Here is a 26,541-nt window from a genome sequence, read left to right as displayed (position 1 = left end):
TTTAGAATCTCAAATCTCCCACCCTTCCTGATGGGCTTCCTCCAGCAATGTGCAACTTGTACTCTGCCCCAAACAATGCCAACAATCAGGGACCAAGTGCAGCTTCCAGCATCCACGCAAGTCACTCCAAAACACCCGTTGCTCCAGCTCCCAGAACTTGATGCCCACTACTGGCCTCTGATGGTTCTATGCTCACATGTGCACACCCCACTCCATCCCACATATATGCATAATTAAAATTAAAACAACTCTTTTAAAATAAAAATTGTAATGCTTATATGTGTAATACAATATGTAATACATCTACACACATGTATATACAATTAGAACCAAAATTAAAATTTAAAAATAAAACTCACAATACATGGTATGTGTGTATAATATAATACGTAATGCATATATACATAAAGTTAAAATAAATCTTTTGAAATAAATGTAATATTCGTGTGATTTGAGATTACAATGGAATGCTATTCTGATATAAGTGACTTTGAAAGTGCCAAATTTTATTGTGACTTTTAATTTTTCTTAATAAATCAATTGACATCAGTGAGGTGATTCTATCAAAACGTATTTTCTAACTGTGTGCTACTATGAAAAACTCCAACCAGGAAACAATCCAGCAGGCACTGAGAGACACAAGGAATTTTGCAACTGTGAGTGGCCTGATGCTTTGGAAAGTTCCTACACACCCCATAATTTCTCACAGATTTTATCAGTCACATGACAGGTGGTCTTTGCTTTCCAGCAGGCACGTTAACAGGATCTGCAATTAAAGGAGGGTGCTTTTGTGAGCAGCAATAAAAACATACAAATATTTGCTGTGAAGGCTTCCAGGTTTGGGTAGGAGTGGAACAATAAAGGAACCATTCTTTTCTGAACAAACAGAACCTTTCCAGGTAGCTGTGCCCATCACTCCTTTTGGAAGGTTCTGCCAGGTGTTTGCTTTGCTGAGATAAGGCAGAACTCCACATTCGAAGGTTAAACTTTAACCCATTCCGCTTTTTTTTATTTTCCTGCAAAATCCGTTTCTAGGTCAAGATCTCTATGAAGCTACCATATAACAAATCGCACAAAGGTCAGACTTGGCAATAATGATTAAAAACTATGTCCAGTTCAGAGTGTGTGGGGGTGTTAGCAGTCATCCAAGCACGTGAGAGGCGGAGGCAGGAGGATCAGGAATTTAAGGTCGTATTCAGCTTCATAATGAAGATCACGGGGAACTACAGGAGGCTCTGGCAATAAATAAAAATACAAGCATAGTTATTGCACTCTTCCAGATGTTTGGTTTTTAATTGGGTCACAAAGACGAGAAAAAACAAATTTTAAAGAATTTTAAAGGGATTGTTGGAAAGACTGTAGGTTTCTATGGGTGAAGGGTGGAGAAGAAAAAGAGGAGGGGGAGAGAGGGGAGATAATGAAATAATACTGGGGTCCTAGAAACCCCTTCAAGAACTCCTGCTTAGTGTACTGACTTATTCCCACTGTGGATCTCTTGCCGTGAGATTGATGTGGTAATTTTGGATCGTGGTAACATTTAGTTTTGTTTGAACAAGTGGGATCGATGCAGACCAGGCCAATAACAACTCATTCATGTTCATTTATCTCCTAGGAACTTCTTTGTCTGGGACTTGCATTTCCCCCCCCCCCCCGAAACATCTACTTTGATCTTTCATTTTGTTTTGCTTCCTAGAGATATAAGTAAGCATCAAGGTATTTACTCATTTTATGACATTGATAAAATTTTTATTGATGCAGGTCTTTATTGATGAAAGTTCTTCAGTAAAACCACATAAAAGCAGAGTGAGTTCGAGGCCAGCCTGGTCTACAAGAGCTAGTTCCAGGACAGGCTCTAGAAACTACAGGGAAACCCTGTCTCGAAAAACCAAAAAAAAAAAAAAAAAAAAAAAAAAAAAAGCAGAGTGATTCAGGAAAAATGTGTGTTTAAAAATTTGTAATGTGGGATTACCTTTTAAAAGATATATTGGTTTTATGTGTGGATGTGTGGACTACATGCTTGCAGATGCATGGGGAGGGCCTAAAGAGTGTATAGAATCCATAGGTGCAGGAATTACAGGCACTGCTCAACAGGGTACGAGGGACTGAGCAAGGGTTATTTGGCCCTGCGTTGTGTCTCTACCCCCTAATACTGTACTACTTTGAAATTATTTCTTTTGGTTGTTGAGATTATTATGTAATCACATCATTTTCCCTTTTACTTTCTCCTTCCAAACCCCTCCTTCCTCTCTTTCGTATTCATACCCTTTTTAAAAATTGTTATTGCATGCATATATGTATGTACATGTATATTCCTAAACATAAAATGTAAAACCATCCCACAAAACCATTATGTTTACCTCTATTGTCTTTTGAGGCACTAAAATACATTTTATTTTTTTATTTATTAAAAATTTCCACCTCCTCCCATCCTCCCATTTCCCTCCCATTTCCCCCCTCCCTCTCCCCCTCCCTCTCCAGTCCTAATAGCAGTTAGGGTTCCCTGACCTATGAGAAGTCCAAGGTCCTCCCCCCTCCATCCAGGTCTAGGAAGGTGAGCATCCAAACAGAGTAGGTCCCCACAAGGCCAGTCCATGCAGTAGGATCAAAACTCAGTGCCATTGTCCTTGGCTTCTCAGTCAGCCCTCCTTGTCAGCCACATTCAGAGAGTCCAGTTTGATCACCTGCTCCATCAGTCCCAGTCCAGTGGGCCTCGGTGAGCTCCCATTAGCCACCGTCTCAGTGGGTGGACGCACCCCTTGCAGTCCTGAATTCCTTGCTCATGTTCTCCCTCCTTCTGCTCCTCATTTGGACCTTGGGAGCTCAGTCCAGTGCTCCAATGTGGGTCTCTGTCTCTATCTCCATCCATCACCAGATGAAATTTCTATGGTGATATTCAAGATATTCATCAGTGTGCCTATAGGATAAGGCCAGTTCAGGCGTCCTCTCCTCTGCTGCCCATGGAACAATCTGGCGACATCTCCTTAGACACCTGGGAACCCCTCTAGAGTCAAGTCTCTTGCCAACCCTAAAATGGCTCCCTTAATTAAGATATCTACTTCCCTGCTCCCATATCCACCCTTCCTCCATCTCAACCATCCCATTCCCCCAAGCTCTCCCCATCCCCCACTCTCCCTTCTCTTTCCCCATCTCCCCTTATCCCCACCAAACCCTCATGCTCCCAACTTTTGACTGGCAATCTTGTCTACTTCCATTATCCAGGAGGATAACTATATGGTTTTCTTTGGGTTCACCTTCTTATTTAGCTTCTCTAGGATCACGAATTATAGGCTCAATGTCCTTTATTTATGGCTAGAATCCACTTATGAGTGAGTACATACCATATTCCTCTTTTTGGGTCTGGGTTATCTCACTCAGTAAAGTGTTTTCTATTTCCATCCATTTGCATGCATAATTCAAGATGTCATTGCTTTTTACAGCTGAGTATAACTCTAAAGTGTATATGTGTGCCACACCTTCTTTATCCATTCTTCTATTGAGGGGCACCTAGGTTGTTTCCAGGTTCTGGCTATTACAAATAATGCTGCTATGAACATAGTTGAACAAATGCTTTTATAGTATTATTGGGCATCTCTTGGGTATATTCCCAAGAGTGGAATTGCTGGGTCCTGAGGTAGTTTGACTCCCAGTTTTCTGAGAAACTGCCACACTGCTTTCCAAAGTGGTTGCACAAGTTTACATTCCCACCAACAATGGATGAGTGTTCCTCTTACTCCACATCTTCTCCAGCAAAGGCTATCATTAAATGGAGAGAAACTCAAAGCCATCCCACTAAAATCAGGAACAAGACAAGGCTGTCCACTCTCTCCATACTGCTTCAATATAGTGCTTGAAGTTCTAGCAATAGCAATAAGACAGCATAAGGAGATCAAGGGGATTCAAATTGGAAAGGAAGAAGTCAAACTTTCATTATTTGCAGATGATATGATAGTGTACATAAGCGACCCCAAAAAATCTACCAAAGAACTCTTACAGCTGATAAACACCTTTAGTAACGTGGCAGGATACAAGATCAACTCCAAAAAATCAGTTGCCCTCCTATACAAAAAGAACAAAGAAGCAGAGAGGGAAATCGGAGAAACATCACCTTTCATGATAGCCACAAATAGCATAAAGTATCTTGGGATAACTCTAACCAAGGAAGTGAAAGATCTATTTGACAAGACCTTTAAGTCTTTGAAGAAAGAAATTGAAGAGGATACCAGAAAATGGAAGGATCTCCCATGCTCTTAGATTGGGAGGATCAACATAGTAAAAATGGCTATTCTACCAAAAGCAATCTATAGATTCAATGCAATCCCCATCAAAATCCCAACAAAATTCTTCACAGACCTTGAGAGAACAATAATCAACTTTATATGGAAAAACAAAAAACCCAGGATACCCAAAACAATCCTATACAATAAAAGTACTTCCGGAGGAATTACCATCCTTGACTTCAAATTCTATTACAAAGCTACAGTAATGAAAACAGCTTGGTATTGGCACAACAACAAAGATGTTGACCAATGGAATTGAATCAAAGACCCAGATATTAATCCACAAACCTATGAACACCCGATTTTTGACAAAGGAGCTAAAAGTATACAATGGAAGAAAAAAAGCATCTTTAATAAATGGTACTGGCATAACTGGATGTCAACCTGTAGAAGAATGAAAATAGATCCATATCTATCACCATGCACAAAACTCAAGTCCAAATGGATTAAAGACCTCAATATTAATCTGACCACACTGAACCTAATAGAAAAGAAAGTGGGAAGTAGTGTACTACACATGGGCACAGGAGACCACTTTCTACATAGAACCCCAGTAGCACAGACAATAAGAGCAACAATGAATAAATGGGACCTCCTGAAACTGAGCAGCTTCTGTAAAGCAAAGGACACTGTCATTAAGACAAAAAGGCAACCTACTGATTGGGAGACGATCTTCATGGACCCCGCATCAGACAAAGGACTGATCTCCAAAATATATAAAGAACTCAAGAAACTAGACACTAAAACTCTAATTAACCGAATTAAAAAAATGGGGTACTGAGCTGAACAGAGAATTCTCAACAGAAGAAGTTCAAATGGCTAAAATCCATTTTACACGTATATCCTGAATGATAGAAATGAAGAGGGAGGGAGGGCTTAACTGGCTCCCAGGTATGGTGGAGGAGAAGGTTTACTGAGAGACAACATAGTCTGAGGCAGAGACGTAGTCTCGGACAGTCTAGAGTAACCGTGACCATGTGGGAAAGAAGAGCCAGAAGGATAAAGGGTAAGACAAAAAGACCTGGTAAACAAAATGGCTGTTATGTAGGGAAAGGCAGTTGGGGGAAGGGCAGCCCAGCCCTTGGGCTGGAGAATTCGGTGTATGCCAGCCATTCCCTGTGACAGATGGTGATTGAGGGAGAACCTGGAGGCCAATTCTACCTTTGATGTGTTAATAGGCACCCCAGTTAGCCATTTGTCCCGGGTTTGAGACTTAATATATTAAATAAACCCTTTGTTGTTGTTGTTGTTTGGTTTTTGAGACAAGGTTTTTCCTGGCTGTCCTGGAACTCACTCTGTAGACCAGGCTGGCCTCAAACTCACAGAGATTCCACCTGCTTCTGCCTCCCGAGTGCCGGGATTAAAGGTGTGCGCCACCACCACCTGATAACAATAAATGCTAAAATAGTGTTAAAGGTAGTGTTTGCTTTATATAATCACAGCTCCATCTTTAAAATAATAATGAGAAAATATAAATATTGAAGTGGAAAGAATTGAACAGTAGACTGAGTTTTTGCTCCAAGTTAAGCCTCCCACGATGGCTTTCTATAGAGTGATGCTTGCTGTAACCAGCTTTGGGGGTGGGGATGGATGTATTAACAGCTTTGTGCTTTTCCCTCTAGTTTCTAGAAGATCCAAACCATGGGCCTTAAGAGTCAGTATTTATCTGAGAAATATCATCCCAAGAGAAGAGAAACCCTGAAATCTGGGTCAGCTAGAAGGTAAACTATTCTCCTTGATAGAGACTGACAAATTCCAAGCCCACACTGTGATGAACCAGTGATGGGTGGGGCCTTCACCGGGACTGCTGAGGTGGCAGACCTCAGGTTGGCCTTCTACTTCAACTTTAAACTTATGTCAGGTCCCTGAAGATGGATTTGCTACCAGGGGTGTTGGTGTGGTGGTGTGGTATTGCTGTCAGGGTGGCGATAGGTGTATTGTCATGGTAGCCGTGGAGATGGGGGTGAAGGCTGGTGTTAAAGAGTGGCTGTGGGTATGTTGCTGGATCTCTTTGTCCATCTTCCCCATGTGGCCACATTGAATAAATCGCCCTATCTGTGTTTTTCAGTATGAATTTGGCTGCATTAAGTGACCGAGAAATGATTACAGTGTACAGGCTAAAGTCTGTTTCTTGCATGTGTTTATTTATTCATTCACAGTTCAACAGTTCAGCACCTGAGGCTCCCAAACTCCACTGGTGAATCTGTTGAGAATTTGCAGCCAAAGATGAATAAACCTGGGGGAAGGATCAAAAGATTTGCCACTGGACAGCTTTTTGAATTCTCACATAAAATATTAGAACGGGGAAAATATTCCTGACTGTTAGGCGTAGGTCATTCCATCTTTATTTGGAAATCGGAGACTAGTTTTGCTTTAAGTTTTTGTTTTTCTAGTGATTAAAGGTCAGCATAGGCAAGGCACCAAGTCAGAGGTCAGCATTTTCAGAATTTCACTTGCTAGTCTGTTTTCCATGCCAGACATCATTATGGTTGGTTTGTTAAAATAATGGAAGATGATGTTCTGTTCAGCCTCTTATATCTGCAACTGGAAGCCAGCCTGATTCTTACTCCCCATGCATTTATTGTCATGATTCACCCCACAAATACCATAAACCCTCTAAAATACCCCAGATGATAATATCTACATCCCCTGATGTCCTGGCCCTACCCAGCTCTGCTATGTTCCTTTCTTCCTCCCAAGCGCCCACCCATGAATCCAAGATAAAAAAAAAAAATCCACCCTCTGGGGTCCGCTAATATTGTTCTTCAAGTTCAGGAGAGAAGAATCTAAAAGGCACTGATCACGGTGGCTTTGAGGGATGTCAAGGTCTGGGCACCCAAGTGCTATTCTCAATGACACCCTCATCTCCCCATGTCATCTATCCCTTTGTTTTTTTTTCCTTCCTATTTTCCACAATAAAAGCAGGAAATGATACAAATAATGAAATGCCAGTCAATAGTCCTGCCCACATTCAGGGCGGGATTCCCACCTCAGTGAACCCCACATTCAGGGTGGCATTTTCTACCTCAGTGAACCCCACATTCAGAGAGGGATTTCCCCCCTCGTTATACCAATATAGAAGTTCTCTCATAGACATGCCCAGGGGTTTATGTCATAGGTGATTCTAGATTCTGTCAACTTGACACTCCATAGTAATTATCACAGTTGTCCTGGAGGTAGTTAGTGCTTGCTGACTATAGAGACTTTTAATCCAGAACTATTTTGCTTTCTTACTACAAATGATATTTCAGACAGTTGTTGATATCTTTGGTTGTCAGTGCTAAAGAAGGAATTTAGAGACCCATATAAATGTCTTTTTTGGTGCTTTGACCTAATACCCGACAGGAGCCAACTACAGGAAGGGCTTACTTTGGTCCACAGTTAGAAAGTATGGCCCATTGATGATTGATATGGATGACTCAACCCACTGTGGGCCACACCATTCCCTAGGCAGGATTTGTGGGCTGTATTAAAAAGCTGGTTAAGCATGAGCTGAAGGACAAGCCAGTATGTAGCATCCATGATTTCTGCTTCAAGTTTCTGTTCTAACTTCCCTCAGTGATGGATGATGACCTGTGGAAGATGAATTAACCATTTATTTCCTCTCTTTAGTTGGGTTTTAGTCAGAGCATTTTTTTTCATAGCAATAGAAAGCAAGCTATTTTTTTTGTTGTTGGAAGAGATTGCAACATTTCATTCTTGATGTCTTGGTGAATCAAGAAGCAAAGAGCTTAGGCCAGATAAAGGACACAATCACAATGTCTTACATTTTCAGATCATCGTCCATCACTGAGGGAGTCAGGGCAGAAATTCAAGACAAGATTCTGGAGGCAGGAACTGATGCAGAAGCTATGGAGGGGTGCACCTTGTTGGCTTCCTCAGGCTGCTTTCTTATAGATCCCAGGACCACCAGCCCAGGGATGGCACTACTCACAGTGATCCAGGCTCTTGCACATAAACCATCAATCAAAAGAAAGTCCTGCAAGCTTTCTCATAGGCCCATCAGATGAAAGAATTTTCTCAGTTGAGATTCTAGGTGTATGTAGATTTGTGTCAAGTTGATAAACACCAGCATAAGGACTAAATTAGAAATCATGAATAAAAGGGAAATTTGTGAATATGAGTAAATTAAGCAACATGATCAGACATAATCCAATGTAAAAGGAGAAAATAATATTTGATTCAGTGTTTCCAAGAAAATGGAACATGTCCATATTTGTATGGCTTCTCACATTTTATATAGAATGCATGATAGTCAATGGGCAATGTACAGTTGTCAATGTTTACATGTTAGGAGCAAAATATTACATAGTTAGAAATCCAAGCACTCATTGCAAAATGGTCTATCATTAACAACAAATTAAGCTACATATTAGAGGAAGCTATATAGGCCATAGTACAATAAAATTAGGGGAAAATTAAGAAGTAGGGAGAAAAATCAACAAAGTAAAAAGCTGTTTTTAAAATAAAGATCAACATGAGTGAAAATTGAGCCATATTGAAAGACTAGCAAATGAGTAAATAAATGAGAAATCTAAGTTACATTAGTTTTGACATTGCTGAAATCTAAACTATAAGAGAAGGGATGACTAATCCTATGGCAGTTTTAGGCAGCAAAGCTAAAGAGAACACACTCCTGCAAGGTATATAGTATTACAGATGGAAAGAAAGAAAAAAAGAAAGAAAGGAAGTCAAATAAATCATTCAAGAAGCTGAGTTAGAAAAATAATTTCTTAAAGCAAAGTCGGGGATCAGATAATTAGTGATAGTTAATACACTGACTTCATGACCTTTAAATTTAATTTAATTAAAAAAATTTACTGTGTGTATGTGTACATGTATGTCCATGCCATGGAGACCAGAAGATGATTTTTGGATGCCAGTCCTCTTCTTCCAAATGGGTCCCAGTGATGTAACTCAGGTCATCAGGATCGAAGGCAAGCCTTATTACCCACTAAAAACCATCTTATCATCCCTGCTTCACAAGCTCTATCAAAAGTTAGAGGAGAAAATAAACTTCAAATTTTCCTATTAGAGAAATACTGTCCTAACACACAACTTAAGAAAAACACCCTTATAAAATGTGAATAAATTATATTATTATTATTATTATAAATTTTCTATTCTAACTTGTGCTCAAAAGTCTCAAACAGATGCTAACAAGCTTCAATTAGCATCATATAAAATGACTGTGTATCATGGGTTAATTTGATGTAATCCATCGATTACTGTGCAGTGGCCAAACCATAAGAGGCTATTTTGATAAAAAAAAAAAAAGTTATGGATTGGTACCATGCCTTCCTTTAGACGTTTCCAGAAAGCAAAGAACATTCTTTGGATAGGAAAAGAAAGCACATCCAAGTATTATTTTAAAAAATGTATCCATTGTACTCAAATGCAGAAGTTCTTTGAACAACCAGAAAATCCCAAGCACAGCAAATCCCAATTTCACACTTAGCAGGATGTAGTATGAAGGGACATACTCAACTGTGAGGCCACAATGGAGAAGACTGGACAGCCTCTGATGGGGTAAGAGAATAATAATAATAATACAATTCACCCCCAAAGGATCTGAATCTGTTAGATGTGTAATAGATGTGCAATACAAATTTGATTTTTTGCTCTGTGATCGCATCTTGATGTTTGCAAAGTGAAAACAGAGCAAAAAGATTTATTTTGTGTAGTAGAAGGGAGGGAGGGAGGGAGGGAGGGAGTCTTCCATGTTGGGTATTTGAGCATTTGGTTTCAACTTTCTTTTAAGAAATGATTTGTGGCTGGGTGCTAGTGATGCATGCTTTTAATCCCCAAACCCGGGAAGCAGAAGCAGATGGATCTTTGCGTTCAAGGCCAGCCTAGTCTACAGAGCAAGCTACAGGACAGCTAGGGCTATACAGAGAAACCCTGTCTTGAAAAACAAACAAATGAAAAAGAAAGAAAGAAAGAAAGAAAGAAAGAAAGAAAGAAAGAAAGAAAGAAAGAAAGAAAGAAAGGAGGAAGGAAAAGAAGAAAAATGCATTGTAATCTAAGATCTCCAACATCACCAAGATCAGAAGCAAGTTGGGGAAGAATGGGTTTATTTCATCTTACAGCTGTTGCCCATCACCTGGGAAAGTCAAGGCAGGAAGTTGGAAGCAGGATCTGATTCAGAGGCCATGGAGGAGTGCTGCTTACTGGCTGGCTCAGCTGTGATTTCCATAGTGATCTGGGCCCTCCCATATCAACCAGTAATCAAAAAAAAAAAAATCCCAGAACGTTTTCAACAGACCAACCATGTGAAAACATTTTCTCAATTGAGAATCTCCCTTCCCAAGTGACTATAGCTTGTGCCACGTTGACGTAAAACTAATAGCAAACAAACCTTTGAATGTTCACCTTTAGCAGCCAATATAATAATTTACCTTCCTTTCTAAAAGTCAAAACAATAGTAGCAGAGTCTGTAACATGCAGGAATGATGAAATTCTTGTGTGTGTGTGTGTGTGTGTGTTTGTGTGTGTGTGTTTGTGTGTGTGTGTTTGTGTGTGTGTGTTTGTGTGTGTGTGTGTGTGTACAGTTGAACACCTGTGCTTGTGGATGCACATGTGTGCATCTGAACATTGATGGACAAATAACTAAGTCAGGTGTCATTTTTCATTCTTTAATGCACATCCATCTTATTTTTTGTTGTGGTGTCTCACTGGCGTGTGATTTTTTTAAGTAGTCTAGGCTCACTCCTGGTGACATCAGAGAATTCATCTGTTTCAACCTCCCTCCTTGGTGCTGAATTTATAGGCATGGCCCACCACACAGCTTTTCACATGCATTCTAAGAATTGAACACAGGGCTTTACCCTTGCATGGCAGACACTTTAGCAAATGAGCTACACCCTAACCCTGAAATTGTTCTTAATAAAAAATTATCTGATCTCCAAAATATATAAAGAACTCAAGAAACTAGACTTTAAAATGCTAATTAATCCAATTTAAAAATGGGACACTGAACTGAACAGAAAATTCTCAACTGAAGAAGTTCAAATGGCCAAAAGACACTTAAGGTCATGCTCAACCTCCTTAGCGATCAGGGAAATGCAAATCAAAACAACTTTGAGATAACATCTTACACCTGTCAGATTGGCTAAAATCAAAAACACCAATGATAGCCTTTGCTGGAGAGGTTGTGGGGTAAGGGGTACACTCATACATTGCTGGTGGGATTGCAAACTTGTGCAACCACTTTGGAAAGCAGTGTGGAGGTTTCTCAGGAAATTCAGGATCAGCCTACCCCAGGATCCAGCAATACCATTCTTGGGAATTTACCCAAGAGATGCCCAATCATATTACAAAAGCATTTGCTCAACTATGTTCATAGCAGCATTATTTGTAATAGCCAGAACCTGGAAACAACCTAGATGCCCTTCAATGGAAGAATGGATGAAGAAACTGTGGAATATATACATGTTAGAATACTACTCAGCGGTAAAAAACAATGACATCTTGAATTTTGCATGCAAATGGATGGAAATAGAAAACACTATCCTGAGTGAGGTAACCCAGATCCCCAAAAGATAAATATGGGATGTACTCACTCATAATTGGTTTCTAGCCATAAATAAAGGTCAGTGAGCCTATAATTCCTGATCCTAGAGAAGTTAAATAAGAAGGTGAACCCAAAGAAAAACATATAGTTATCCTCCTGGATATTGGAAGTAGAAAAGATTGCCGGGAAAAATTGGGAACTTGGGGGTGGGGTGGGATGGGGCTAAGGGGAAATGGGGAGAGAAAGGTGTGAATGGGAGGATGGGGAGAGCTTGGGGAAACGAGGTGGTTGGGATAAAGGAAAAGTGGACATGGGAGCAAGGAAGTAGATATATTAATAAGAGAGCCATTTTAGGGTTGGCAAGAGACTTGAGTCTAGAGGGGTTCCCAGTTGTCCAGGGAGATGTCCCCAGCTAGTTTCTTGGGCAGCTGAGGAGAGGGAGACTGAAATGGCCTGATCCTGTAGCCATACTGATGAATATCTTGCATATCACCATAGAACCTTCATCTGGTGATGGTTGAAGCTAGAGACAGAGCCCCACAGACAGAGCGCTGGACTGAGCTCCCAAGGTCCAAATGAGGAGCAGAAGGAGGGAGAACATGAGTAAGGAAGACAGGAACTCGAGGGGGTCCACCCACCCACTGAGATGGTGGGGCTGATCTAATGGGAGCTCACCAAGCCCAGGTGGACTGGGACTGAAAAAAGCATGGGATAAAACTGGACTCCCTGAACATGGTGGACAATGAAGCCTGCTGAGAAGCCAAGGACAATGGCACTGGGTTTTGATCCTACTGCATGTACTGGCTTGGGGGGAGGTGGCTGGCCTGTTTGGATGCTCACCTTCCTAGACCTGGATGGAGGGGGGAGGACCTTGGACTTCCCACAGGGCAGGGAACCCTGACTGCTCTTCGGACCGGAGAGGGAGGGGGAGGGAAATGGGAGGCGGGGAGGTGGCGGAAATTTTTAATAAAAAAAAATAAATAAATTAAAAATGATCCCCTGGAGCCATATAGTTCCAGGTGTTTGTGAGCCTCTTGGTGTGGATGCTGGGAAAGGAAGTCGGGTGCTCTGGAAGAGCAGCAAGGCTCTTGACCATCGGGTCATCTGTCCAGTCCGAATGAATTGTTTTATACTAGGTTTGTGTGTGTGACTGTGCCAAATTCAGTGATAAATTTTAGGATTCTGAATCCATTCAGTATCTGGAAGAATTAAACTTTTTTTTCTTTTCAAAAAAATTATCTGATATTATTAATCCATACTTGAATAAGATTTATGTTCTCTGTCTCTGTCTCTGTCTCTCTCTGTCTCTCTGTCTCTCTCTCTCTCTCTCTCTCTGTCTCTCTCTCTCTCTGTGTGTGTGTGTAATCTATGTGCAGTGCCCAAGGACTCCAGAAGAGGGTATCAGGTGCCCCCAAACTATAGTTGTGAGCTGCTCAATGTGGGCACTAATAATCGAACACATTTCCTCTGGAAGAGCAGCAAGCACTCTTAACCTTTGATCAATCTATCCAACCCTCCTCTCCTTTAAAAAAATCAAGTATTTATGTGCATTGTGCTTTAGCTTACTTTCTTTAAAGACATGTATGCAAGTGGAAAAATTTATTCAAATATTCAAAGATGCACTAACCCTGATTAGAACACAGGAAAGGACAGATGAAAGAGAAAACATGGAGACAGGAATTGTAATATACAGTAAATAGGGAGATGTGATCTTCCAAGAGAAAAAGGGGCTCCATCTTCATATTGGTGTTTCAGGCTCCAGGAAGGATTTACTGGAAAATTCCTGATGCTGTCATCTGTAAGGTTGGAACAGAATTATTTAATATATTTAAGATAGTAATGCATGATATTTGATGAGAGTGGAAAATACAAGAAATGCAAGCTATTAATACCTTCTGGATATTGTCAATGTCTCCAGTAAAAGAAGGAAAATGACCTAAACTAAGTACATATAATTCAATAAAGAGATAGAATTGTTAAAGAATAAACAAACTGGGAAAAGTGGATCTTAAGATGTGGAGAAATGGCCCTGGAGCCTTCCCTCTCATCCTGCACAAAACCCTCAACTCCAAATGGATCAAGAACTGTGATGTAAGACCTGGTAGTCTGAAACTGATAGAGGAAAAAGCAAGAAAATATACTTTGATCATAGGCACAGATGTGAACTCTCTGAATTGGTGTGGTATAATTGTCTGTATTCTGTCAATCATATTTTAAATAAATGCTGATTGGCCAGGCAGGAAGTGTAGGTGGGAAAACCAGACAGGAAGTAGAGGTGGAGCAAAGAAAAAAGGAGAATTCTGGGAAGCAGAAAGTTCCTCCACCACTCCTTCCCAGATCACCGAAGAAGAAGGATGTGCTCTTTCCCGCTGAAAAAGGCACTGAGCCTTGTGGCTAACATAGATAATGTTAATGAGTTATTATAAGTTACCTGGGCCAATAAGAAGCCTGAGCTAATGGGCCAGTCAGTTTATAATCTTATGGAGACCTCTGTGTGATTTTCTCTGGGACTAAATGGCTAGGGGACAGGGCAGGACAGAAACCTCAACAAGCACCAGGCCCTCATGTTACCCTGAATAGGATTTTTTGTGGCAAAGAAGTAAGACAAGAAATGGTTAAATATTGTGGAATTATAAATTAGAGCAATGGAAGCTGTCAATTACATGCAGAGTCATCCTAGGTAATGTAGAAGATCTTTGCCAGCTACACAACTAATGGAGGATTAATGTCTCCAATATACAAAGAACTTAAAACAAACAAATAAAACACCATGTACCTCAAGCAAACGAAAAATTCAAAAATCTGAAATAGAATTTCCATAAGACCCAGCTATACCATTTCTAGATATGTGCCCAAAGGACTTTAATATTTCTTACAGAGACCCTTGAATGTCCATGCTCATTGTAGTACAGTTCACAATAGCTAGGAAATGAAATTAATCTAGATGTCCATCGACTGAATAGATAAGGAAAGTGTTGTGATATATAAAATGGAATATTACTCAGCCATAGAGAAAAATGAAATCATGAAATTGTAAATAAATAGAAGAAGCTGGAAAATATTATGTTCAAGGAGATCAACCGGGGTCAGAAAGACAAACTGTGTATGTTATTTAACTTGTGGGTTTTAGAATTGTACTTTTTATTTTGTATGTTTAATTTGGAGTATGTATGGAAGCCAGATGATTAGAAACAGGTCATTAGGGACAGACCCATTAAGGGAAGAGAGATAATAAAATGCAGTTAAAATGAAAGTATAAAGGAGAATACTGGGGTGGGAAGGTTCAACCACAGAGTAGAAAGAAGAATACTGGGGTGGGAAGGTTCAACCACAGAGTAGAATGTAAAATGGCAAAATCAGGGCATGATGGAAGATTTAATTAAAATGAAGGGTTCTTAAAAATTCATATGGGAAAAAAGAAAAAAAATAATATGGAAACCTATGACCTTGTAACAAAAGTGTAAAGTATAATCAAAATGGAAAATGGAACACAGGTGACAGACAAGATTAGAGGTGGCATGCTGAGCATTAAAGAAGCAGATGTAGACGTGGTTGAGCCATACTAAGAACAGAGGTAGGGTGGGTCAACCAAAACTACAGGAATCTACTAGTTTGTAAGCTAATTAAAATGTAGCATAAAACAAGAGAGTTTCATTAGAGGAACCCTGCAAAGACACAGGACTGTTTCCAGACGACGTGGATTTTTCAATGAAAATCTCATTTCCAGTAATGGGGTACCACCTTACTATTTATTAGTAAAGGGAGGCTCTGGAGTCACCAAAAACAACTTTATTATTGCTGTACCTCTTGGTTGTTTACCATAACTAAATGGTAGGATACCATTGCTGAAGACACTACATGCTGTGGTTGTAGGGCATCAAGAAATCAATCTAAACTAAACTAGGAAACTTTCTCCCTGCTGGCTGGCTTTCACGGTACTTGGAAGTACTCTGTAGAGTGTGTATATGGTGGTACGACATTGATGATGTCACCACGATGACCCTGCATGCTATAAAATCAGCCTTGTGCCCACTGGTGCAATAAAGGACATCCTACGGGAAACAACCACTTTCTGAATGGATTTGATGCCAACTCCATGGGAGGGCTCTCATGTCTAGAGAAGAATAGGAGTAGGGGTGGGTTTCTATTGTAATTGTTGTCAAAAGCCCAAGACAATGGAGATAATGGAGCCTAAGGGGAAAATCAACGGTGATAAACTGTCGTGTTTCCAAGCTATCATCTTAAGAAATACCCATAGATTTATGCTGCCTTAAACTTTGGTCAAGTCCATTTTTTTACTTTATTTTTATTTTTCATTTTTAGACAGAGAGTCTAGCTGTCTTGGAGCTCACTATATAGAACAGGCTGGCTTCAAACTCACAGAGATTCATCTCCCAAGTGTTGGAATTAAAGGTGTATGACTCCACAACTGGCCTCACGTCAACTTTTTACAATGAGGAGTGATTCGTTCATATCTGGTCAAAGTGCTGTGGTCATCCTGGTTGGAAGGAGAGCTGTGGAATTCTGTTTTCTGAACACGTCATGGCTGTTACAATCATGAGAGATTACAGCAACCATGATCATCTGCACAAGATCCAGGTAAAACAGCACCAGTCAACAGTCTAGAATGGAGTGGAGTGGGGAGGGGCTCAGGAGTATCCACCCCTAACTAGAGAGCTATTGATATTTGATGGCTTCAGGGGAGGAAGTATCTTTTTTTTTCTCTAAGGGTGTGGCCCCTGGTACATTACACTGCCCATGCCTCCTGGGATGGCCTCATCCCCATTCATAAATAGCACTAATTGGACTCATGTAGCTAATAATAATAATGATAATAATAGTAATAATTTAAAAAGCCATAAAGTATAGAAGAACGTATATTGGTGGGTCTTGAGGATAGTTGGAAGATTATATGTGTGTGTGGGAGTGGATCGGATCAAAATACATACATATATGAAAAGTTGAACAACAAATAAAATATTAAAACCAGAAATGAATTATACATAAATATATAAAATGAGCTAGTCACTCACCTAGGCATGATCTTCTTTGGACAGGTGTCTGAAAGAAAGTGAAAATGGAAAAATGATATTATTTTTACTATAATAATATTATCAAAGTAATGTATTATTTTAATATAATAATATTTAAAGCAACATATTATTTTAACATAATATTAATAATATCATTACTATATATTGCTATTTTTATGAAAGTGCAGAAAGAAAAGCTAGGTTTTGAGTAGAATATCTGAACAGATGATAGTAGGAGTCATTTCATTACATATAGAATTTTTTAAAGATTCATTTATTATGTATACACCATTTGGCCTGCATGTTTGCCTACAGGCCAGAAGAGGGCACCAGGCCTCATCACAGATGGTTGTGAGCCACCATGTGGTTGCTGGGAATTGAACTCAGGACCTCTGGAAGAGCAGTCAGTGCTCTTAACCTCTGAGCCACCTCTCCAACCCCCGCATATAGAATTTTTTGTGTTCATGGTTCATTGGTGTGTCCATAGTCATGTGAGTTCACCTGTGTGCAGTCCATGCATGTATAGGCAAGAGGCTGACTTTTAAACATCTTCCTTATTTATCCTAAGCATTATTAGTTTTGAAACAAGATCTTTCAGTTATATTTGTTGCCAGAAAGCTCCATGACTCCTTCTGTCCTCACCCTTCCTAGCTTTCTACATGGGATCCAAAACTCAGGTACTCATGCTTGTGTGCACTTTCCCCCAGAGCCATTTTCCAATACCCCAGATAATTAAAAAAAAACATAACATTTATTATAAAATGTAACATGAAAAGTCACACACATTCAGGTCGCTATTTTACCTGTGTCCAGGACACGTTGTACGTTCTCATCCTCAATGCCGATTTCCTCCACAAAGTCCATGTACTGGGTCATCTCATCCTTAGTCAGTTGTTTGGCTTTTGCTGCATTTCATAGTGTATAAGGAAGAAGAGGGCACAACATTAGCTCCAGCACATTAATAAATTACTTTTCAATGCTGAGTCTCCTGGAGGAGCCAAAGCACAACATTACTCCCATTTCTTCCGTTAGATTGATAACGAGAAACTATGTCCTTCTGAGAAATGAAAATACTGTGTGGATCCCAGGATGTAACATGCCATGTTCTTCTGGTCTTGTAATATTGACAGTTTTTTTGAGGGGGGGTGTAGACTTCAATATACCAAACTCCTACACAGCTTCCAAAGCAATTCCAGAAAACAATGATTGAGCAGTAGCATTTTTATTATCATAACTATATGTCATTATTTTGTTTCTATTTATATTCTAGAATCCATTCTTAGGGGTTCTTGATGTTTCCTCAGATGGTAGAACCAAGTGATCTGAAATCATCATAAATATTAGAGGAGTGACATTTGACTCAGTGGTTAAGAATAGGTAAGAACCTACATTCAGTTCCCAGCACACACACAGTGTTGCACGACCAGATCTAATGCCATCTTATGGCTATCATATGCACCAAGAATGCCATGGTACACCTAAATATGGGTAACACACTTGTATGCATAAAAAATAAACCTTGGCTAATGAGGAACATGCCCCCATGGAATATAAACCCTTCATATTAACTTAATAAAGGTTTAATTCTGGTAGGAAATAAGGGTCTTATACAAAATACAATAATGCTGAAAGCCAGGGTTTTCAGTTGACATGAATTCAAACAACAAACCCACTTAATGTGGTCAAGCAATATTTCAATTCCTGCTTTGTTAGAAAACGAAAATCCCAGACTACACTGGCATGAGACTTGGCATGATGGTTGGTTGATGTGTAATTCAGAAATGCTGGAAAAAATGTGTGGAAATTTTGTTGAAATCTTCTATGTCTCAACAGAAGAAGCATGTACTTATTTTTTTTAACAGATAAACTTTCAATATCAATTTCATTGTCCAATATTCTCACCAAATGCTTTTTCAAAAATAATTTATGGAAGAGAAGGGGTTTTTTTTTTCTGCAGTAAATTTCCTGGTTATAGCTCATTCCAGTGGGAGTTTTCTTATGTCAATAATCAATAAAGACACCTCCATAGGCCAGTCTGCTGTGGGAAATTTCCCACTCAGACCCTTCCCAGGGGATTTTGGGTTGTGCTAAGTTTTTTCATTAAAGCTGTCCATCACAGTTTCAGAGGTTTATCAACATGAAGAAGAGAGTCAGATGTATGAACATACTGTGAACTTTGTACCCAGCAATGTGCACTCACCCAAGTCCTTGAACAACATACTTGGATAATGAGTTCCATGTGTGAAACTCACCCAGAATTCCAGCTACTCGTGTGACTTTGCCCCTATGGTCCTTGTTAAAATAATGAAACAGCAATATCTTCTCATTCACCATCTTTACCATGAATGTTGTTTTTCCTTCATCTGAGATAGATAAGAAATATACATACAAATACATATAAAGATTACAAGATGAATGTTCAGGCTCATTCACACTGCATCTTTATCGATGTATACATGGATTCTAAGTTTCTGGCCCATAATATTCTGCTCCATGTGTTGTAACCAATCAAGACAGGGAATTAAGAAAGCAAATTTATACTCTGCTTTATGATATGAAACATATCTCGTATCTCATTGTTACCTAGAAATATGTAGAACCTATATTGATTTGGGATAGCAATGTTCCTGATACCAGGATGTGTAGGTGCACAGAAGGTATCATTACTGCAACCCTTTTACTTTCTGAGGATATCTGTATGATTATATGTATATACATACATGTGCATGCTTTTTCATGAATCCTATTAAATTTAATGGTAGAATAATCTACATACATATGCATATTGAGAAAAGCTGTATGATTATATAATATATAGTATTATATAATATATAGTAACAAATATATTATATATATGCATTTTCATGGATCCTATTACATTTAGTGGTACAGTTATTTAACTTTACCTATTCTTTAGACACATGACAGAGAAACAGGACAGATGCCACAGCAATTTCCTCCAAACAAGAACATTGTGTATTGGAAGCTCATGAGATTCAAGAAGTAAATAACCCATGAAACTCAGGAAGTTTTTTTTTAAAAGAACAACTTTCAGTAGGCCACTCCACAAAGCTATGGAAAACAGCAAACGGCTGTTGACGGAGGAGTCTTTGACTAGCCCAGCTGCCTGTTAGCCTTACACATAGCTCCAGAGATGCAGCTTCCAGGAGTGTCACCCATTTTCCAGGGGTGGGCTCCTTAGGAATGCAACCGTCTTTGAGTCACACATACAAATCTTGTAAGTGACTTCAGCACACCCACCGGTTTACTAACATTTCTTGTTAAAGAGGGGAAGGGACAGACATAAGACCCTCCACATGGATATGATGACTCTTCTTTCTCATGTCAGTGGTAAGTCATTTTCCTTACAAGACCCTGGTTGGTTTGAAACTTGATACGTAGACCAGGCTGGCCTCAAACTCACAGAATGTCTCCTGAAATTACATAATACACAAAAGGGTGTGGGATTTTTGGTGAGGTATCTGCATGTGAGTTGAGCTTGCTCCTGTATTTAAGTCCAATAAACTCACTGATAAACTCAGCTAGAGTCAGTGGCATGTGTGGTCTGCATTGGACTAAATAGACCATTTATGGTGGAATACAAAATAATAAAAGGATTCTTAACACCTCTTAAAACAGGTGTTAAGGACAAATTAAACTGATACCTCTGCATATTTTAGGCCATATTCCTGAATTAAAAAGATAGGACTATTCATGAAGATTACACTTACATATTGTAAATAATTTTTATTTCCAATAAAATTATTAAATTTAGTTAGTTCATAATTATGCATTACAATATTTATGTTTGAAAATTTCTGGGAGTGATTTTAATCAATGAGAAAATCCTAGTTCTTAATTTTTGCATCATTTTTGAAATGCCCAAATCACTTTTTGATTCCTTTAACCATTTTCAGACTCATGTCTGTGATTTATTTTAGGCCTAAAGCTACAGCAGGGAAGTGTTCCTGGTACAAACACAGTTTAAAGTTTTAAAATGTCACCTAAGAACAAAACCAAAACCAAACAACAACCATAACAGCAAAACAAAGTCTGCTATTAGATACAAAACGACAAGGAAGAAATTGAAGGGGCTTTCTCCAAGATTGCTTTTTTAATTTGTAGAGATGTTTGCACTGGAATGTAGATATCCAGATATGCAAAATACAACTAAGATTCTGAATTTAAGAAAATTAGGGTCATGCGTTTGCCCTGGAATCTTCTACTCACACTGTGCCTGGTAAAATTCTTGCTTTCTCTTTCCTATGACTTCATACTGCTGGCAATTGGCTCCTCTCCTGAAAAACAAATGCATGGATGTTGTCTTATCTTGGATTGCTCCAGGGTCCTGATTTTGGATTCTACATGAATAACAGGACAGTTTAGTGCTAACCACATTTTCATGTGTATATCTGTCATAAGCACAGGTTGTTGTATGACATCGTTTCTAAATATAATCAATAGCATACTTAAATGTCATCAATAACCCCAATTTGAAATGAGAAATGTTTGTAGACATTGGATTAATATTTAAACTGTAATCATGTTTTAAATTTTTGCCTTTCATAAATATCACTGATCTTATAGATTCTGTAACTACAATTGTCTTGTGAATTTAAATAGCCTCAAAATCAGCCTTCAGTTGTTTTCTGAGATTTAGATTGGGATGTCCATTGACTGATTAGGAGATCCGTAGAGTCACAAGAATGGCCATATATTTGAATCTACATTCACTTACCAGAGGTCTATGTGATGAATAGCTGACAGCGGCAGCTTAGATTTGTCTTTATGTCTTAAAAATGGGAATAACTGGGAAGAAGAGATGGTTCAGTCATTAAAGGCTAGGCTCACACCAAAAAGAAAAAATGGAACTAACAGTTTAGTCCGGTGATGTAGTTCCATAATGCCTGTTGAAGGTCTTGGGGTCCATTCTCAGTGCTTTAAGAAATATCATTTGTATCTGGAATGGTGATCCCTCCAGCACTGTTATTTTTGATGAGTATTGTTTTAGCTACCCCGAGTCTTATGTGGTTCCATATGAATTTTAGCATATTTTATAGTCTTTCCTGAGGAAAAGCCCTCCCTTCCCCCAAACCACTTGGTTTTTAAATACCAAGTGGTTGCCCTGAGATCATATTTATACAATAGCAGTATATGAAATGAACATGTTATATTTGTATATGTAAGACCATATGTGTATATGAACAATTGAAGAAAAGGAAACATAAGATTTGAGAGAAACCAAGGGAGGAGAGTATATGAGAAGCTTTGGAGGGAGAAAAGGGAAGGGGGAAATAAGTATGTTTTAATTAAAAAAGTATTTAAAAATGAAAATTTTATTTCTCTTTCAACATGTTAGTGTGTTCACCTAATTGATTTTGAACTGTTGCTCTTTTAAATTATTTCAGGTGTGTTAAATTTAAATATCAAGCCAAGTATTTTTGTATTGCTTGCCATCCTAACACTTGGGACACTGATGGAGAAGAAGAGGTTCAATGTCATTCTCAAAAGTAATAATAATAAAAAAAGAAACTTAAAAAGTAGGCTGCATGTGGTGGTACATACTTTTGATCTCAGCAATCGGGAGGTAGGGTCAGGCAGATCCTTGAGCTTGAGGCCAGCCTGGTCTACAGAACAAGTTCCAGGATAGTCAGAAAAATTTTGTCTTGAAAAACCAACATACATAATAAATAAAAAATTAAAAAGTTTGTTTTCTACTCTGTGTTGAGTTCAAAGCCAGCATGATATACAGAGACTCTGTATCAGAAAACCAAAATTATAAATAAACCATTAATGAATGAAAAGTTTCAAATATAAACTACATTTGATAAAAATTTCCACAATCACAGATAGCCGTATATCCTCAATGGATAATTTCACTTATCTCCAGATAGTTTAAAAGCACTGAAATTATTATTTGGGACAATTTACCTTCTCCGCAACAGTGTTTTTGAGCACTGATAATTAGAAAATTAAACAATTGTAATATATATTTTTTGATATTGTGTTATGCTGTTTAACTTCCCCTAGGAGCCGGTTTTGAACATAGGGATTCTTGCCTGCATTTTACAACTTAATGTGTTTTTCTTTGATCACCCCAGATAGATGGGTCTATTATCTATTTATGTATTATTTATATGTACCTATGTATGTATGTATGTATGTATGTATGTATGTATGTATGTATCTGCCTATCTATCCATTATCTATCCACTTATATATCTGCTATCTATCTATCTATCTATCTATCTATCTATCTATCTATCTATCTATCTATCTGTATGTCTGTATATATATCATCTATCTAATTATTATCTACCTCCATATGCATGTATCACCTATGTACTGATATATCTATTATCTATGTATTTATATGCCATTTATATGTAATTATCATCTACCTTTTGATATTTATTATTTTACTTTGGCTTGTCACACACTCAATAAACTCATTCTAAATTAAAAGTATGGCTATCATATGTGATTTTTTGGCTCATACAGAACAAAGTGATTTAAGAATCCTTATTTAGTGCTGTTGGTGTTCACTGACATGAATGTTGACGGAGAACATCATGTTTCTCTGCTGACATCCCGCAACCTGGATAGTTCTATTTTGTTTTATATCTTACTTGACATAAAAATAGAGGTAGATTTGCTTGCATTTCTTCCCACATTCAATGCGACGGAAGTAGGTTCTCAAGGGTGAGCCTTCTTTTATCTTCTCCACAGTACTAGAAGCTAAGTAAACAGTTTGCCAATTCCCTTCAATCTGGAAAAAAAAGTGGCTTTGAAAACACGGCAGTTAAGAGTAGGGGATAGTTTAGTAGCCTGGGACTCGGCTTGAATGGGGTAAAACATGACTTGGACTTATAATAATGCATTAGGTGGCTTAGTTTCTTTATGTTTGTACATATTCTGAGCAATGAACCTAATAATGATTTTATCCCCTCCCACCTGTTTCAGGCTACTCACAAATCCCTCTCTGAATAATGGTATAGAGTTCCCCATATAACAATCTCTTCCATACTCATCTGGGTCAGGCTACTCTCATACCCATCTATGAACAATTGTGTAGTGATCTTCACATAAGAACACATTAATAACTCCCTTCCCACCTGAATTTGGATACTCACAATCTGTCTCTGAAGATGGTGTAGGGTTTCCCAAATCCCTAGCAATGATCAAGTTCAGAAAGTTTTCATTCAAGTATATTCTCAATGTATTCAGGTAGGAAGAATAGACACGCTGATCTTGTTTTGCATGTATGTCCAGTAAAACAAAAACATGCTTTTCAGATAACCTTACCCTACTGGTCACTTAACACTTCTGTGTAATATCAGGCATATGTATGATTAATATGTATGGCATGCATTGTGGTAAAGGGCACGTGCAGTTGGAGAAATAAATGATTTAATCTGTTAATCAAATAAATAAGGACCTTTAGTAACCAGCTTGTTTGCCTTTGGGATCTCTGGATGAGATGAAGGTGTACAGATTTTAGTAGAAAGTTGAACTCACCCTTGGTGCAAGACTGATGGACATTCTCTCTCTCTGTCTCTCTCTCCATGTCTCTCTCAGTGTCTCTCTTGGTTTCTGTCTCTATCTCTCTGAAAAACCACGCTTTAGTCCATTCTCTCTCTCTCTGCCACTCTCCACATAGACATAAAGAATACTTACTTCCAAAACATTCTTCCCTCTCTCCCATCTTTCTCCACACAAGCACACACTGAAAACTTACCTTCAGAAGCATTAATCTGTGTCTTTTTTCTCTTTATCTCTTAGCCTCTTTATTTCTCTAGGTCTCTATCCCCCAAAACCACCTTTAAGACCATTTTCTCTCTTTCTTTCTTTTTACAAGTATAGAATGCTAGCTTCCAGAGCATTCTCCTTTCTGTTTCTATCTCTTAGTCTCTGTCCCTTTGTTTTTTTCTTTCAGAAAGCCAGCCATTAGACTACCCCTCTGTCACTCTTCACTCCCAGATATAGAGAATACCAACTTTTCCCTCTTTCTCTCTGTCTGTCTTGCCCCACGGTCCCCCATGCCTCCCTCTGTGTCTTCTTGTCTCTCTGCCTGTGTCTGTCTCTGATAAGAACACCCCCCCACAGCCCCATCCCATGCAGGCCTACTACCTTCTTTTTGATATTTTTATTCATCATCACACTGGAGACATCGAGCAGATTGAGCATAAGCAGGAGAAGGATGACCTTCATTGTGTGTGAGTGTCTGTGTCTGCCCTGCAGGTGCCCAGACCACACTGACTGGCAAGGCTCAGAGTCACCCCTTGCTTTTTATAGCAGCCTTTCAGAATGATTGGCTGGAGCAGTATCCAGCATCCTAGTTGGCAGTTGTGTGCTGACATTGACATTGGACCATTTACTATGCAGATTGGTTCCTGGAGAACTTTACTAGGGACAGACAATTAACTTTTATTATCAGTTTCTGATGCCTGATTGCTGTCCCATGTTTCAGATAGATTTTTATTCATTGACTTTATGTGCCTATTAAGAAAACAGAAGATAAAACCCAAGATGCTATCATGTTATTTTAACTGGAAGGGGCACTGTTTAAACTTGATTTTTTGAAACTTAAAACTTACATGTAGCTGATAGTTACACAAAAAATACAATTTCTTATCTCTACTTGGACTTTATTTTCTGGGCACAACCAGTTCCTATATTTTTGTAAACCTATGTGTGGATTTCTCCCAATTGAACCTTTTTATGTGTTGTGCCAATCAACATTTTAGAACCTATTCTGTCTTACCCATTTCACCAATCAGATATTGGGGGAAGAATACTGAGTTTTACCATTTTTTTCAATCACGTTTTCAACACCCATGAACTTGAACCATGAATGAAATATTGGTAATACTGTGGAAGCTCAAATGCACTTGTGGATACACCACTAACGTAGGCTCAAATCACACTGTTGACCAATGACATGGCGTTTAACCAACAGAAAGAGAACTCACATTTGTTTGTGGAACGCGAGGTTTTAGCCTTTGTCTGTTTAAACATGGAGCACACAGTCTTGATTCCCAGGATAAGGTTTTGCTTCTGTAGATATAATTTAATGTTCTTTTTTTTACATACCAACACTCAAATTTAAAAGCCTTTCAATCATGAAAAATCTAGAAAGCTTATTGTCTAGTCAGGGTATATGTGGTTAATAATTTTATATTTTCTTCTTTGTTTTGAGTGCATATGTGTATATCTTGGGTGTTTAGGCTCAGGTTTCCAGACATGGCAGTAATCACCTCTACTTGAAGGGCCATTTCACGAGCTCCAGGATTCAGGAGCCTGTGCTCATAAAACTTTTGGGCAATGCAACCCTTTCACATGTTAGAATCTATCAGTCTGAAGGTTGAGATTCAATATTGAACTTGTGACTTCTTAATAGTGTTTAATATAAAATAATAGAATCATGTGTAATTTAAAACAGCTAGATAGGAAGATGTCTGGTTTTGACTTCTGCATCCATTTGCGCTTGAAAAAAAATCATGAAAATATTGATTGCGATTAATTTGATTTTTAGTCATATATGCAATCAAATGTCCTTATTAGTTTACTTGTACAGAATGCGTTTTAAAATTTTATTATTTATTTTGTACATGGGACTGGAAAAGTTCATCCACTGGCATGTGTGTGGATGCCAGAATATAGCTGGTTGGAACTGATTATCACCTTCTACTAAGTGAGTCATAAAGATTGTACTCAG

The 26,541-nt window shown here is 38.6% G+C and overlaps 1 protein-coding gene across 1 annotated transcript; it reads right to left on the bottom strand.

Moving 5' to 3' along the window:
• Positions 1 to 1,134: 1,134 nt before the first annotated feature.
• LOC121677039 (probasin-like) lies at positions 1,135 to 25,034 on the bottom strand. The gene is made up of 6 exons (XM_042054383.1): positions 24,954 to 25,034; positions 23,453 to 23,592; positions 21,054 to 21,121; positions 19,076 to 19,186; positions 17,627 to 17,728; positions 1,135 to 1,235 (listed from the first exon to the last, which is right to left on the bottom strand). Exons 1-6 carry the CDS (start codon positions 25,032 to 25,034, stop codon positions 1,135 to 1,137), a joined length of 603 nt encoding a protein of 200 aa, XP_041910317.1.
• Positions 25,035 to 26,541: the final 1,507 nt, after the last annotated feature.

This window comes from Arvicola amphibius, chromosome X, assembly GCF_903992535.2.
Source record: "Arvicola amphibius chromosome X, mArvAmp1.2, whole genome shotgun sequence".
NCBI lineage: Eukaryota > Metazoa > Chordata > Mammalia > Rodentia > Cricetidae > Arvicola > Arvicola amphibius.
Note: the sequence above shows the minus strand (reverse complement) of the source record. Positions and strands in the feature narration are given on the sequence as shown.